At 38.4% G+C, this 16,393-nt stretch overlaps 1 protein-coding gene across 6 annotated transcripts in view; it reads left to right on the plus strand.

Annotated features, from left to right (window-relative positions):
- Nucleotides 1–1,058: 1,058 nt before the first annotated feature.
- YEATS2 (YEATS domain containing 2) overlaps nucleotides 1,059–16,393 on the plus strand; it is a 97,339-nt gene continuing 82,004 nt past the window's right edge. For 5 of the 6 annotated variants that reach the window (XM_063101453.1, XM_063101456.1, XM_063101457.1 and 2 more), the window contains exons 1-2: nucleotides 1,059–1,206; nucleotides 13,700–13,818. In XM_063101453.1, the coding sequence (XP_062957523.1) occupies nucleotides 13,719–13,818 (100 nt within the window). In that variant the 5' untranslated portion in view covers nucleotides 1,059–1,206; nucleotides 13,700–13,718. Of the gene's footprint in view, nucleotides 1,207–1,388; nucleotides 1,456–13,699; nucleotides 13,819–16,393 lie in introns of those variants that run through there. The other variant, XM_063101454.1, reaches the window with a different exon arrangement.

Raw genomic sequence — 16,393 nt, forward strand, 5'->3', positions numbered from 1 at the left:
GTTGTTGGGATGGTTGGCTGGCAGGCTCATGACCTGTTACTTTAGTGCCTTCAGAGTCTGTTGTCTCATTGTTTACCACCACTCCTCCATCCCTGCTCCTCTCTTCAGCTGACTTAGGAGTGTTTCAGCTCTGCACATCTTTGGGGTCTTAGCTACATTTTCCAGCTATTCCCTGCCTACCAGTCCACCACAAAGCCTCTGCTTAGTATCACCTGGCCTTGGCACAGTGCCCCTTGGCCAGCCCATGTCTCTCAACCATGCTACTTTCTGCATGTCCTATAGGAGCATCAGAAAAGTATGGATTTCTGGCACACCATTTGCAAGCTGTGTAGACCCACCAGCATTATCTCAGACTCTTCTCCCTCCCAATGCCACTGTCAGCTCCTGAGCCCTGCTCAGTGTGAGATATTTCCCAGAATTGGACAGCCTTCAACTTCGACCAAGGGAAGAGGGCTTCTAGCTTCCTCAGCACTTAGGTGTATATTTCTATGCCTCTGCCTCAGAATTAGACCCCATGGGTGGAGGAACAGCAACACATTCATCCTGACCTCTTACCTTACCTCTTTCTCCTTGAAATTTATTTTTATCTCCCCAATTCCTGTTTTCTCTTTGAGTCTTATCATAAGGCTCAAGGGAACCGTTCTTGACATTTCATATTAGTTTATTTCCCTGTCAAATAATAATTAGACTCTAAATTTCACAAGGGTAGGAACTCTATTCATTTATATATCCTTAGTGCCTAACATAGTGCTTGGAACACAGTGCCAGAACACAGAACAGAAATGCAATAAAATTTTGTTGAACAAATATTGTTAATCTGCTTTTACAGAGGTTGACACAAGATGGCACACACAAAACTCACAGTTACTATTGTTTTTCCTATGGACGCTCATAAATGCAGGTAGAATGAATATTCTGTCAAACTCGGGCCCCGCCCCGCCCCGCCCCCGCCAGCTCCGCCCCGGGGCCGCGCGCGCCGCCGCTGCCACCCCTGTGGCCGCGCGCTCCCTGCCCCGCCCCTGCTGCTGACGTGCGGGGCGGGCCGCGCGGTTCGGCTCTGCCGAGCAGTGTGCTTCCGCGAGCTGCGGGGTCGCCGGGGCCTCGTGGTGGGGCGGCTCCGCGGGGCTTCGCCCGCTCCCTCACCTCCCCGGGCACTCTTGCGGAGCCCTGCGGGGCCCGTCCTGCCGCCGGAGACCCAGAGAAAGGGTGAGTGTTGGCGGGAGCAGGATGGGACCGGCCGGGCGCGCGCCCCGCTCTCCCGGGCATTGTCTGGGCGGGGGCGGCGCGGGCACGTGCGCGCCCCTCCCCCACCCCTCCGGTCGCCCGAGGCGGCGAGTCCCCCGGCAGAGGGGAGCGGGGGTAGCTGGTGACTGCAGAGAGGAGAGAATCCCAGGAGCAGGCTGGATCCTGGGTGTTTGTCGAGGAGCCTCAGAATCGGGAACCCGGAATTCGGATGTGAGTGGAGGGGGGGTGGTCCTTTTCAAGGAGGCGCCGCGCTCTCTGAGGGGATGGGGGGATGTTGGGGCCACAGTGGCCGGAGCTTTCAGGATGTGAAGCTTGGTGGCCTGCTGATGGCATTGGAGACAAGATTTGTCCCCAGCAAGTTGTGGATTTACCAGAAGAATCCCGGAATGTCCCTCCAACCTGTCGCCATCCCTACCGCCTCCTCCCTCGTGAAGGATGGGTGGGATTTAGAAAGGTAGGATAAGCCAGGGACCAGTGTGCGGGACCGTGCGGGGTTGGAGTGGGAGCTTGGATGTGAGAAAGGCTGGCTTGGTGGGTTGTGGCCGGATTGCCCAAGACGGTGAGGCTTATAACATAACCTGTTTTTTTTTCCTATTATGAATGTAATTGTGTTAAAACATGGTAGGTAGAAGAGGAGAAATGTCACCAATAATCCCACAGCCTTGGCACAACATTCTTAAAGTTTTGGAATATGTTTGCTAGTATTTTCATGTAAGCATGTTTCTTGACAGTTACAGAATTGACCCATGTTTTCCATTCCCTTTTCTCATGAACGTGTAAAAAATGTGATGTAATATTATATGTATTCAGCAATGTTATTTCCCCTTTCTTAGTAAGTAGCAAGTATTCATCCTAGAAAAATTTAAAAATACAAACAAAACGAGAAAAAGTACCTGTAGTTTTCCTGACTAGAGATATTACCAGTGGGTGTATATTTTTGGTTGTGTATACTCTTTCAAAGATAGAGGCAGATGATGCCCTGATTAGGAGTTTATTTTTTATAGGAAGCCTGTAAATGTTTTAAGTAGGTGAGTAGCATGATCTTACTGCTGTGTGGAGGAAGAGGACAAGAGTGGAAGCTGGGAGATCAGTTAGGATGCTGTTTGCCATAGCTTGGACGAGGCCCATGGTAGTGAAGATGGGGAAGAGTAAAAAATTTAAAAATATGTTGGAGGTAGAATGAACAGGACTTGGAAATGGATTGGGGAGGACTGGACTTTTGTTTTGAGTACTTGAGTAGATGGTGATGCCATGTACTTAGAAGAATGGAAGAGAACTTTGAGGTGGGAAAAATCATGAGTTCTGTTTTGGACGTATTAAATTTGAGATGCTTATTAGTTATGAAGTCAGTATGTGGAGGCAGCAGTTGGATGTACAGGTCTGGAACTCAGGGAAGAGAGAGGCTAGAGCTAAATATAAAAATTTGGGAATGATCAGTACACAGATGATATTCAAAGGTATGAGACTGTGTGAGATCACTTAGGGAAAGAGTGTGGTTAGAGAATTGAAAAGGGCTCAGGCACTGAAATACTTCTAGGTCTCATAGAGGAAGAAGATTGAGCAAAGGACACAGAGAAACAGCCAGCCAGTTAGGAGACTGCTGTCATGGAAACTGAGAGAGGTAGGTTTCTGGAAGATGGAGAATTGGTCCTGTTATCCGTGCTTCTGAGATGTTTAATAAGATTGTCAGTTGGATTTGGCAACCTGGAGGTTATTGGTTTTGGTCATCAGCATTACTGTCCACAGTTCTAGAAGTAGGAATTGGAAACCAGATTAGAATACTGTGTGTGATGAATAGGATTGAGGAAGTGAGGACAATGAATGTGATTTGAGACAGAAAAAAGTTTTCCTTCTTTAAGGTACCTTATTTCTATCTGTCCCAAAACTAAATTTGATAGAAGAAAAATGGTGTCTTGTGTTTTTTTTCATTTCTTGTTTACTAGTATGTTTGAATATTTTTTCACATTTATTGGCCATTTTTGAATTTCTTTTCCTGTTCTCTGTCCATCTTTTTGTTTGTTTTCTAGTTGATTGTCAAAAGTTCTTTACATATTAAAAATATGTGGCTTGACATATAGCTTGCAGAATTTTCCCCATATGTTTTTCATACAGTTTTCAATGCCTTCATATTCATTTAATAGATGCACTACAGTTTGCTATGGACTATTTTTTATTATAAAAGTTATAGGAAGAGGAAAACTAGCATTTAGGTTGTAGGTCTGCGACCACAGCCCACAGATGATGTACGTCGCCCTGTCTTGACAGTGCTTCCTTAGGATAGATTCTCAGAAATACTTGGTCCTCCTCTCTTCTCATTCAAATACAGATTTTTATTTGAATCTTTGCCACTTCCTTAAATTGGCCCCTACCTCCCTGCCTTTAATCCTGCCCCCCTTTCAGTCTGTTTTCTACACTGCTGCCCAATAAATGGTGGGGGTTGGTGCACTTTTACCCTCAGAGAAGGCAAGACTTATGAAGCGGATTGTTTCCATGTTATCTGTTCTTTGGGAATTAAAAAAAAAAAAAGAGGCTTTTGAAGGCTGGAGTTCACTTCAAGGGTGAGTTGGAATCTAGTTTGATTCTTGGAGGATGAAGAGCATTTCAGTAAGTGGAGAAGATAGAGGTGAAATATGAACCCATTGGAAGATAATTGTGAGATGTTCGGGCATGTGAACTTTGATGACTGTAGCCCTGGAGAGGCAGAAGAAATAGTTCTAGGCAGAGATTGTTTATGCTTCTTATCTGAAAAGTGAGCTGTGGAGGGGGTACTTGTTATGTGCTAGTAAGGAAGGCTGAGTGTGAGGAGAATGTGGGAAGACTGGGGGGGTGGTGGCATGCTTCAAATTTATTTGTAATGTTTTTATTCACAGTTGTGGATATACTGGTGATTGCTATGCATTTTGTTTTTAAGAGTTAGTTTACTTAAGAGTGTGGGTTTACTTTTTTAAATTGATATATAATTCACATAACTTAAAATTCACTGTTTTAAAAGTGTAGAATTCAGTGGTTTTTGGTATATTCACAAGGTTGCACAACCATCACCACTGTCTAATTCCATAACGTTTGTATTACTCCAGACAGAAACCCCCCACTCATTAACAATCAGTCCTAGCTCTCCCCTCATCCCCTGGTAGCCACTTTCTGTATCTGGATTTGCCTGTTTCTAAACATTTCATGTGAATAGAATCATACACACATGGCCTTTTGTATCTGGCTTTTTTTACTTAGCACAATATTTTCAAGGTTCATCCGTGTTATAGCATGTGTCAATACTTCATTTTTTCTTATTGCTTAATAATATTCCACTGTAGGACTCTACCACATTTTCTTTATCCATTCCTCAATAGGTGGACGTTTGGGTTGTTTCCACTTTTTTTGCTATTGTGAATAATACTGTTAAGAATATTCATGTACAATTTTTGGCATGGACATGTGTTTTCATTTCTCTTGGATATCCACCTAGGTGGAATTGTAGGTCATGTGTAATTATGTGTTTAACTTTTTGAGGAGCCATCAAACTGTTTTCCACAGTAGCTACACCATTTTATATTCTAACCAGCATTGTATGAGGATTGTCATTGTGTGCTCTTTACACTTTTTTTTTTTTGGCAGACTACATTTAGTGTGTGTTTTTAAACAGCTTTAATGAAGTACAATTGGCATACCACAAACTGCATGTATATGTACAATTTGATAAGTTTTGACATATTTATATACCTGTGAAACCATCACCACAATCAAGATAGTAAATGTATCCATCACCCCCAAAAGTTTCCTCATGCCCTTTTTCCAAATCCTCCCTATCCTTGCCCCTTCCCCTGAAGCAAACACTGTTCCAGCTTTTTGTCACTCTAGACTAGTTTGCATTTTATATTGTATGTACATTTTTTTTTTAAGCTGGCTTCTTTCACTCAGCATCGTTATTTTTAGATAAATTCATGTTGTCGCGTGTATCAGTAGTTCATGCCTTTTTATTAATGAATAGTATTTTATTGTATGGGTAGATCACAATTTGTTTATCCATTCACCTGTATTTGGGTGAACATTTGGGTATTTCCCGTTTTTGACTGTTGCAAGGAAAGCAGCTGTGAACATTTATGTACAAGTCTTTGTATAGACATATACTTTTATTTCTCTTAGGTAAATACCTAGGAGTGGAATGGCTGGGTCGCATGGTAGGAGTATGCTTAACTTTTTAAGAAACTACCAAACTCTTTTTCCAAAGTGGTTGTATTATTTTATTCTCACCAGCAATGTATGAGAGTTCCAGTTCCACTGTCTCTGTAGTTTTTTGTTTTTTTGTTTAATATTCAGAGAAGTAGGAAGAAAACAGAAAGACAAATGGACATCTTGAGGATACTTTAGAAAGTTTGTAGAAAGATTCGTATTATCTTTTAAGTCTGTTTCCCACAAGCTTTTTGAAGTACCCGCATATAATCTATTTCCCAGATTAGTCCTTTTGGCGTTTTCTTCCCCAAAATAACATGTGTATATGGTTAGAAAATTCAAACATGGTAGTCAGGAATAAAATGGAAAGCAGATCCACTACCCAGAGGCAATTATTACTTATTGTTTTTGATCTTTCCAACAAAACCTACATAAGCATACATGAGCACTTCTTTTGCCTCTCTTCTCTCTCCCCCAGTTCACACAGAAGGAATCAAAATATACACAGCATTCTGCACCTTGGTGTTTTAGGCTTTACAATTTATTTTAGAGGATTTCCATATCAGCACATTCCTTTTAATGGCTGCATTGCAGTTTTACCGTAATATAATCAATTTTGCTATAAGAAAACACAGATTTGTTCCAGTGCAATTGCAATGATCTTTGACAGCACATGACTCCTAGGAAGTCACTAGAAGGTTATGTCTCAAAACCCTTATAACCCTTAAATATGGCCCATTCTTCCAGAAGAAAGTATGTTGAATTGGTGGAGTAAAGGAAGATAAAAGTTACGTAAGGTCAGCTCTCCAGTTGTTGCATTAATGGATAGAGACAGTGGCATGGATAATTTATTTTATTTATTTATTTATTTTAAAAGATGACCGGTAAGGGGATCTTAACCCTTGACTTGGTGTTGTCAGCACCATGCTCACCCAGTGAGCTAACCAGCCATCCCTATATAGGGATCCAAACCCGTGGCCTTGGTGTTATCAGCACCACACTCTCCCGAGTGAGCCATGGGCTGGCCCTGGCATGGATAATTTAGAATAGCTATTTTATCCTAAATGTTTTTATGTGTTAGTTTGCAAGGTTGGAGACAGAGTACTGGCCTAAATAGACCCTGGGGCTGACATTATTAACAAATTGTATAGTTTTAAGCAATTTTATTTATAATAGGAAAATAGGTATTTTTGACCTTGAAATATATGATACATAATGAAACACTTTTTTTGAGCTCAGCTGTCTAGTTTTCCCATTTTGGCTTCGGAGAGCAGAGATGATCAGGCATGTTCAGGCTGCTAGGGCTGGAGACTAGTTTTCCTATTTTGTTTAGCACTTTATATATCATGTTGGGAATGGCCATCATCAGTTTGATGCTAATGACTGGACCTCTCTCAGCTTCCCACCGCTCTGGTCCAGTGTAAAATTGTGATTATTTTTACTTAAAAAACCTGTTTTTGTTCTCATGTAAGATAGGGTTGAAGAAATAGTGATCATGTTGGCCAATAAATGGGAACATATTCAGAAGATTTTGTGTATAAGACCTGGCTTAGAATAATTAGAGTTTTTGTCAGTACCAACTGTTGTGAAAATCAGAACAGAATTTTCTCTCTCCTAGATTTCCCTTAGTCTGAGTCTTTCCTATAATAGATTACTTCAGATTGCTTGTATTGTAAAGTAAGCATAATGTGGGGGAAAAGATTAGGTGTGTTTATTTTCAGTTTTCTTTGTCAATGGGAGATGATAGTCCTATGAATAATTCTCAAATAGATGAAAATTTTTTAAGTGACATTGAAATATACATTTTGATTCTTTCAATAGGACTTGTATATGCCTAAGGATTTTTCTCAGTGTAATATTAAAATGGATATATATTCTTGGAGTGTACATTGAACAGTCTTTGGGAAGCCTAGATGGTGTTGAAGTAAAAGCTGCTGCTACTTTTAGTTTGCAAAATATAATTCATGAAATGGATCATATATATTTGGATTACTGTAAGTCAGTTTCATTAAAATGTTCCTAAAGGTCCAACTTTCGACATGGGCAGTGCAAATCACTTTCCTTCTTCATCTCACCCCTACTGTTCAGGATTTAGCCTTTTTGTTCAATCTGCTTATTTCTTTTTCTATTGCTGGCAATAAAACCTTCCAGTTATGATGTATTATTCTTTTAATACCCTGCTGGATTGGATTTATATCTGTATTCGCAAGTGAAAACTGGTTTGCCATATTCCTATGAGGGTGACTTGACCACATTTCCATAGGTTTGGATAAATTGTGTTCTCATTGTTGTCAATTTTTAAATAGTCTTGTTATTTTTGTTTTGATTTCCTCTTTGAGCTATGAGTTATTAGAAGGGTATCTTATTTTCCATATTATAGTGAGTTAATAATTTAATGTTTAATTTTATTTAATCTTATTAGGATAAGAGAATATGGCTATCACATTTCACATTTTTCAATAATTGAAACTTTCTTCATTCCTATTATAGTATATGATTTAAATTTAATGAATTTTTTTTTTTTAAGACTATTTTTTCAGTCATCCTTTTTTTTTCTTGCTGGCTGGTACAGGGATCAAACTCCAAACCTTGGTGTTATTAGCACCACATTCTACCAACTGAACTAACTGGCCAGCTTCCTGAATTTTAATAGATGTTTTAAATGGATTTTTCTCTGTTGGGTTCAGAGTTGTATTTATCTGTTAAATCTGGCTTGTTAATTACATTATCAATGTAATCTTTTTTATCGGTTGCTCTGATTTTTTTTTTTTTTTTTTTTTTTTAAAGATGACCGGTAAGGGGATCTTAACCCTTGACTTGGTGTTGTCAGCACCACGCTCAGCCAGTGAGCGAAACGGCCATCCCTATATGGGATCGGAACCCATGGCCTTGGTGTTATCAGCACCACACTCGCCCGAGTGAGCCACGGGCCGGCCCCTGTCCTGATGTTTTAAATTTTTGAGGGAATTGTGTTAAAATTCTTCCATGATTATGATTTTCTTAAATTCTCCTTGTATTTCCAGTTTTGGTTTTTTTGTGTGTGTATTTTGATACTATGTTATTTGGTATATTGTTTATATCTTTGTGATTGTGTCTTTTAATGGTGACATAATTTTTATCATATTAAATATTTTTTGCCTTGAATTATTCTGTTACTGCTATTGCTATGCCTGCTGTCTTTTTGTTTGCATGTGTCTTTGTAATAACTTTGCACATTCCTGTATTTAAAACATTTAGTTATAGTGCCTTTAAAGATGTAGTGATACCAAAGAACAGATTTCTATGAAAGAATGATGAAAGCTAGTGTAAGCTAGTAGTTATGTTCCCTGTGGGTATTTGTATTTTGGCAAGTACTTTAGTTAACCCTTCATTTGTTATTCTGCAAATAATTTACTGAGTGCTTCCAGGAACTTTGAAGGAGGAAGGTGAGGAGAGCTGTGTTGGATAGGGTGGTCAGGGAAGGCCTTCTCTGATAAGGTGGACGTTTGAGCTGCGATCTGGTAAAGCTAACCCAGGAGAAGAGCATTGCAGGCAGAAGGAACCAGAAGCCCAAAAGCTCAAAGGAAAAATTGAAGTGTACTTGAGAAACAGAAAAAAAAGAAAACCAAGTGTCTGGATCTTAAAGATTAAAGATGGAGAGGGAGGCAGGGCCCAGTTCATGTAAGGTCTTGTAGGTCATGTTAAGAAATGTGAATTTGTTCTAAGTATTATGGGAAGCCATGAGAAGGTTTCAAGCAGGTTATGACATGATCACAAAATATTTTTGTAGTCCTTTTCTAAATTGAAGTATAGTTCACATATAGTGAAATACACAGAATTCAAGTGCACAGTTGGATGAGTTTTCATGATTGCATATACCCATACAACCTAAACGCTTATTAAGATATAAAATATTTCTTTCACCCCAGAAAGAAATTCTTCATTCCTCCTCCTGATCAATTTCCACCACCAGCGCCCCCAGCTGTTATTCTCATTTCTTTCATTATAGATTAATTTTTTTGAGAACTTTATATAACTGGAATCATTCAGTATGTACGCTGAGTCTGGCTTCTTTTGCTTACCATATGATTTTGAGATTTGTGCGTGTTGGTGCTTGGATTAGGCATTTATTGAATATACCACAATTTGTCCATTTTCCTGTTTCAGTTTTTGTAAACATTTTTGAAATGTCTTTTTGGCAAAAGGAGAATGGATTATAGATTCTCTCATTCAGATATTTAATAAAGGAGCACTAGTTGTTTACAAAGGGGAAAATATTTTGTTTGAAGTGAAGAATTTAGGAAGGATAGGGCCAAAGAACTATACAATTACTACCAGCATCTTAGGAATGTCTGTCTGTAGTGAAGCAGATGGAAAATGATTATGCCACCCTTCTCCCCACTTTTGAACCAGATGGGAAAAGTCTTGAGTGAGAGCACATACTGCAGTGTTTCTGAGATTCACATGCTGAGGATCATCAAATTATCAAGACGATACCTCTTGCAGTATATGGCACATCTTTCAAGGGCCTTATTTATTAGATTTTACTCCTTCCTCCTCAAGAATTGGCCACATCTTACATGATGTGGTGTTTGCAAACATGGAACTTAGGTTTCTAGGACAGGGTTCTAGGTCTTCCCTGGCATGAGAACTAAGACCTTTTAATAAGCATTTCAAGTGACTATGTTAAATAATTTTTATGTTTTTAATTAAGCAATTTTCTTTTTCAAATTATTTTTCTCTTAAGGTTTATTGCAAAGCACAGAACATTAAAAGATCTTGTTTTTTGTCTTTGTCAAAAACTCAGACTTGCTTGTGTTATTGAACATGTATAAGTTTAAATCAGTAGCATATACTTGTTGTCAGCACCACGCTCTCCCAAGTGAGCTAACCGGCCATCCCTATATAGGGATCCGAACCCGTGGCCTTGGTGTTAGCACCACACTCTCCCAAGTGAGCCACGGGCCGGCGCCCTAAGTTTAAATTTCAGCATTTACTTTTTAAAATGAGGCTGTTTTGATGGGATAAAAATTTTAAATTAGGGCCGAGCCTGTGGCGCACTTGGTAGAGTGCAGCGCTGGGAGCGCTGCGACGCTCCCGCCGCAGGTTCGGATCCTATATAGAACTGGCCGGTGCACTCACTGGCTGAGTGCTGGTCACGAAAAAGGACAAAAAAAAAAAAAAAAAAAAAAATTTTAAATTAGATCATCACATACTGTACATAAATACTGATAGTCAACACTTAACAATTATGCTTCAATTAAAAAAAAAATTTTTTTTAAATTGGAAGAATGGATGACAGTTTTATTTTAGCCCCAGCATTACATTTATTTTTGTATTTGGTGTTGGTTCCATAGTATGGGAAAATACCTTTTCTCACAGATATATTGTAAATGGTAACAGATTTTTTTTAAACAGTTCTCATTACCATCTCAGTATTCTTTCTGTTTCAACTGATTTAAAACCTAAAGAGGACATTATGTTTCAAAGTTGAATTGACAGTTTCTAACAACTCTCATTTCCTTTTCGTAAATCTAAGTCACACAAGAAGAGTCCAAAACTTAATATTATCATGGGTCATTAGTTATACATTCCATTCACTTATTTATTGCGTCATGAGGAGAGTATGTCCGAGCAGATGGGCCTAGCCTTAGCTAGCATTTGCTTGAATGTGGCATGTGTATACTTTAGTGTTGTTCTTTCTAGACAGAAGCAGACCTGAATTATTAAAAAATGCTTGGTACAGAGCTAAATCTTCCTAAACATGTTTATTGAAAGCTCAAATATATGCCCAAAGATGACAGGAAAAGCTTTATTCCAAGGGCTGCATGAAAAACAAATTACCTTGGCAGCACAAGTTAACTCATTCGTGGTTTCCTGCTTACTTCCCTCTCCACACCAAATTCTTTCTTTCTTTTCCCCATCTGGTCACCCAGTTTTAGAGCAAAAGTCGAAAGAGAGTTTTGCTTTATCCCTTAAGTGAGGATAAAGCAAAATACTAATTTCTTCAAGAATCCTCAGCCTTCCAGGGGAGTGGCCACTGTTATTCTTAAGATCACTTGGGAGGTGGGAGAAGAATATGCAGATTATGAAGTCCATAGGATGGAGAAGTGAAGATGGTACTGGATGTGGACTCTTCTTTACACATACCCTCCTCATGAGACATTTGGCAAACTGTAGAAGATGGGTGGCCACTGAGGAAATGGTATGGTGTGAGGACAGAATTGGAGCTCTGCTGAGAAGTATCTTACCTCTGATTCTATTTTTATTTGCAAGTAGGAGATTTTTTTTTTTATTCCTATCTGCATCAAGGAAGAAGAAATGAGATTTATTGATTTCTAAGAATGTGTTCCTTGAATAACTGCTCAAGATTTTCTCAGATTTTCTAAAACTAATTGCAGACCAAATGGAGAAGGCTGAAGAAACAGACTTTACTCTTACTTTTGATTCTGGGCCTCTCTTAAAATAAAGACTCATTTATATCTTAAATGATAGCAGGTAACTAATGATTACAAACAAACATTAAATGGCTTGATTCAGGATGCTTATAAATGGTAGGGGATTTTAGAATATTGTTAAGCTTAGCGATATTACGCACGATAACAGTAAGGAAAAAATGTTGTCTCAGATCCAGGATTTACGTATTTATCATTACGTAGTGAGTCTTTCTCCCAGCTGACTCAAGTGAGTTTATCTCTGAGATGAGTGAACGAAAAGAACTAAGAGCTGAGGGATTTTTACTTTTTCTGTCTGTTTTAACATTGAATACGAAGTTAGAACAAGATAAACAGAAATAACTTTGAGTCAACATTTTATTTTTATTAATTCAATTTTAAAACATTTTATAAATGTTTTAAAGGCATGTTGTGTATTTCTGCCTTTGGTTATGTAAATAATATCCTTTAGTGGTAGAGCAGAGGTTTGGAAATCAGGGAGCTGTTCTGCTCTCTTCTGTGTCATAGATTAACACTGTAAGGGGAAACATCTGGACCTGTTTTCTTATCTGTAAATCAGTGATCCACATTACCCAATAAGGGAAACTGCTGCAGGTGGTAAGTGAGCCTTTGAAATGTGGCTAGTCTCAAGATGTGCAGATTTTAAAGACTTAGTAAAAAAATACAAGAATGTAAACCCTAATTGCTAGGTTGTTTATATTAATTACAAGTTAGGATAATAATATTTTGGATATATTGGATCGACAAAATATTTTATTAAATTAATTTCACCCATTTCTCTTTAAAATTATAAATGTGGCTGCTAGAAAATTTTAAATTCCGTATGTGGCTCATGTTTTATTTCCGTTGGATAGTGCTGTTCTAGACAGTGCTGTATTTCCTAAACTGACTCATGAAATATTAATAAGTGCTCAGTGAAACAGTTTGGAAGGAGGAGTGCTATCCAATAGAACTTTTTGCAGTGATATAAATATTCTATATCTGCATTGTCCAATGTAGTAGCTACGAGCACTTGAAATGTGACTTGTTATAAAATGTGGAAAATTGAAATATAGAAAAAAATAACTAATTTTAAGTTTCATTTTAGTTAATTTAACTTTAAATAGCCACATATGGCTAATATATTGGGATAGTGCAGATCTAGAGGATTTTTGAGATTGTTTTATTCAAATACTTATATACTTATGACTTGTTTACCATATTGCAAACTTGTTACTTAGTTTAATGAAGTCGGTGCAGTTTGTGTTTATTAGGAGTAATAATATCAGTAACAATAATATCATTTATTGAGTACCTACTATGTAGTAGGCACTGTGTAAAGTGCCAGAGACATGATTTGTATAGTAAATGATCTTATACGCCCCTAACTTAACTGTTTTGTAATATGCTTAGTGCATTGTGAATCCCAAGACACTGTGTGGGCCTACTGCGTTTTTATCAAAGTTTGCTTTCTTTCCTTTCCTTTTTAGGGCCTTTGTATGAAAGCCAGGCTTCGTTGGAAAGGTCTAAACAATGTACTAAGAGGGTGCTTCAAAGAGTTTGTGGAAAAATAAAATTCAAGGATAATATGAATCTTTCCGTAAACTTATTCAAGTATCTTGTTAAAGGATTTTTCTCTTAAAAGGAAAACCCATGCTTTTTAACAGATGACTGTGATGATGAATTTTTTTAAACCTTGGAAGTTTAACTTATACTTTTGGCTTTAAAAGGGATATGTACATACATACACACAGATTTACAAGTACTGGTATTACGTAATATTTATTTATTCCCTTTGTTTTGTGTATACATATATTTATAAGGACTAGTATCATGCAGAGTTATTTGTTAATTAACTTATTATTGCTTCACAGTGAAGAACTGAGTGTCATCATGTCTGGAATCAAGCGAACAATCAAAGAAACTGACCCTGATTACGAGGATGTATCTGTGGCCCTTCCAAATAAACGGCATAAAGCAATTGAGAATTCAGGTAGAAATTGACCTGCCTTAGAAAATGATTTGTTTCTTTGTTCACATATGCCTCCACTTTAAGATTTATGCGAGCTAAAATGAAATGAGTTTCCACTGTTGTGTATAATTTGAAGTGTTTAGTAGTATAATGACATAAAGAAGTGGAAGAAGATCTGGCAGGAACATGGTTAGGTAGACAATGAAAGCATCAATAATGAGAAAGACTACGAGTTTTAGCTATCATTATGTGTTAGGTATAATCATAAATTCTACGTGTACTACAATGTGGCATAATCATGTGAAATGATTATAGGTAGTACATGGATTAAGGTTTTTATTTTAATAGTTACATGTTATTTTAATGTGTATAGAAGAAAGAATGATCTCATCAAACTTGTAGTTTCATGGCTATTATTGCTTAGGGTAAAGCTAAAATTATTTTAAAATATTATTTAATTGTGTTAAATGGTTCTCAATTGTGTTAGATATCTTGAAGGTGGTATATGAATGATGGAAATTTGGGAAACATTGATCTAGTTCAACCCTTGCACTTAGCTGATGGTGGGTAAATTAAGGTTCAGAGGCATTAAATTACTTGCCCAACATCATGTAATTAGTTGCAGAGCAAATCATCAACTATGTGTATACAGTTACACAGAACATATTATGCATTCTAAAAAAAATTGCTAAATTTGCATTTTAAAAGAAGTCATCACTGAAATGTATTAATTTTTTTATCTGCATAAGTTAATACTTTTAGCAGAGTAAAGAAGGCATTAAAGCCATAGCTAAAACGTTGCAGCTCCACAAAGATTAGGATCTCTATAGTTTAAGTGATGAAGAAAAGTCCTGTCTCTGTAAGAGCCATCAAGTCATCCAGACCTCCCAAATGTCTATGTGGAAGGAAAATGATCAAATCTAATCCCAAATAATGAAAACATTTCACTGGACCCTTCATTCAGTTGTAATTTTATTAATGAGGAAATGTTGTTTTCTTTCAATAACAAGCCAAATAAATATGAAAGTATCATGTAATTTAAACCCATTTCTCTAAAGCTTCACATGGTATAACTTTTTTAATTTTTTAAATAAAAACAAGAATATGGAAAATTTATTGTTTTAGTAACACTGTAACTTTAAATTTAATGTAAGTTCTGAAGAACCCCCATTCAGGCAGGGGCAATTTGTTTGTTATTGAGTGGCATTTTGCTGTTCTTCTTCTTGGTGTCCATACTCTACCTAATCCTAATCTTTTTTTTCCCAGAATTTTTCTCAAAGTGGATTTGGTGGGTTGCTTCCCTTTGCTTATATTATAAGCAATATATTTTTAAAATGTATTTTGTTTTGTGTTTTATTTCTGTTTTTACTTGTTCCACAAAAAAGGGAATTTAAAAGTGTTTCTTTCTGAGGAGTTTATGATAAAATAGTCCTCAGTGATTGTGGTGTCTATCAGCATTTACTAAAAGTATCTGCTTGATATACATAAGATTTATATATGCCTTTTGTGTGTGTGTGTGTGTGTGTGTGTGTGTGTGTGTGTGTGTGTGTGTGTGTGTGTATAAACTAGTAATACTAGGAAATATTCTTTTCCTTAACTATGAGAAATATCAGTCATTTGCCTCTATATAGACATATCCACAAGAATGCTTGTATCATTAATTTTATTTTTTATTTTTTGTTTGTTTTTAATTTTTATTGAATCAAAATTGATTATACATATTTTGGGGGTTGAACATTGAGATATGTTGATCAAATCAATATTACTAGCATATATATTGTTACAAGTCCTTATTCTTTGTGCCCCTTGTCCAATCCTTCCGCATGCCTCTTTTACTCCCCCCCCCCAATCACCCTAGATTTCTTCTCTCCTTCTGAAAGAATAATGATTACGCCGTTGATTTGATGCCCAGATGATCTGTCCAATGCTGAGAGGTGTGATCAGGTCCCCCAATACTATCATACAGCAGATGTCTCTTCAGTCACTATGAAATGGGCTCTGTGGAGATAGACATTCTCCTCCTTTCTTTATCTCTGCTGGTGATTCTCCTTGTGTCAACTCACTCCAGTGGCTGGCGGACCATCTGCGTGGTGGTTGTGGCATCAGCCACCTTTGCGGCAGCCATGGTTGTCATGATGGCTGTGGTGGGCCACCCACATGGAGGAGATGTTTTTGGTCTGCTCCATGGTACTGGCAGTGTGCCTGGTTGTGGAGAGTGTCCGATCCCTGGTTTCCTGCCCCGGGACCCCGAGTGGGTCCTGAGGCACTGGCATGGTGTGCCTGGTAGAGGGAGGGAGGTCCAGTCCCCTCCTCCTTGATCCGGATCTCCAGGCAGGCCCCAAGGTGCTGGCGAGGTGTGCCCGGTTGTGGGAGGGTCCGGTCCCCAGATCCATACCCCAGGTCCCTGAGTGGGCCCTGAGGTGCTGGCGCAGTGTGCCTGGTTGTGGGAGGTGGGTCTGGTCCCCTTCTCCATGCCCTGGGTCCCAGCGTGGTCCCTGAGGCAGTGGTGCGGTGTGCCTGGTTGTGGGGGGGGTCCAGTCCCCTTCTCCATTCCTCAGGTCCCTAGGCAGGACCCGAGGTGCTGGTGAGGTGTGCC

Source organism: Cynocephalus volans, chromosome 1, assembly GCF_027409185.1.
Source record: "Cynocephalus volans isolate mCynVol1 chromosome 1, mCynVol1.pri, whole genome shotgun sequence".
NCBI classification, from domain to species: domain Eukaryota; kingdom Metazoa; phylum Chordata; class Mammalia; order Dermoptera; family Cynocephalidae; genus Cynocephalus; species Cynocephalus volans.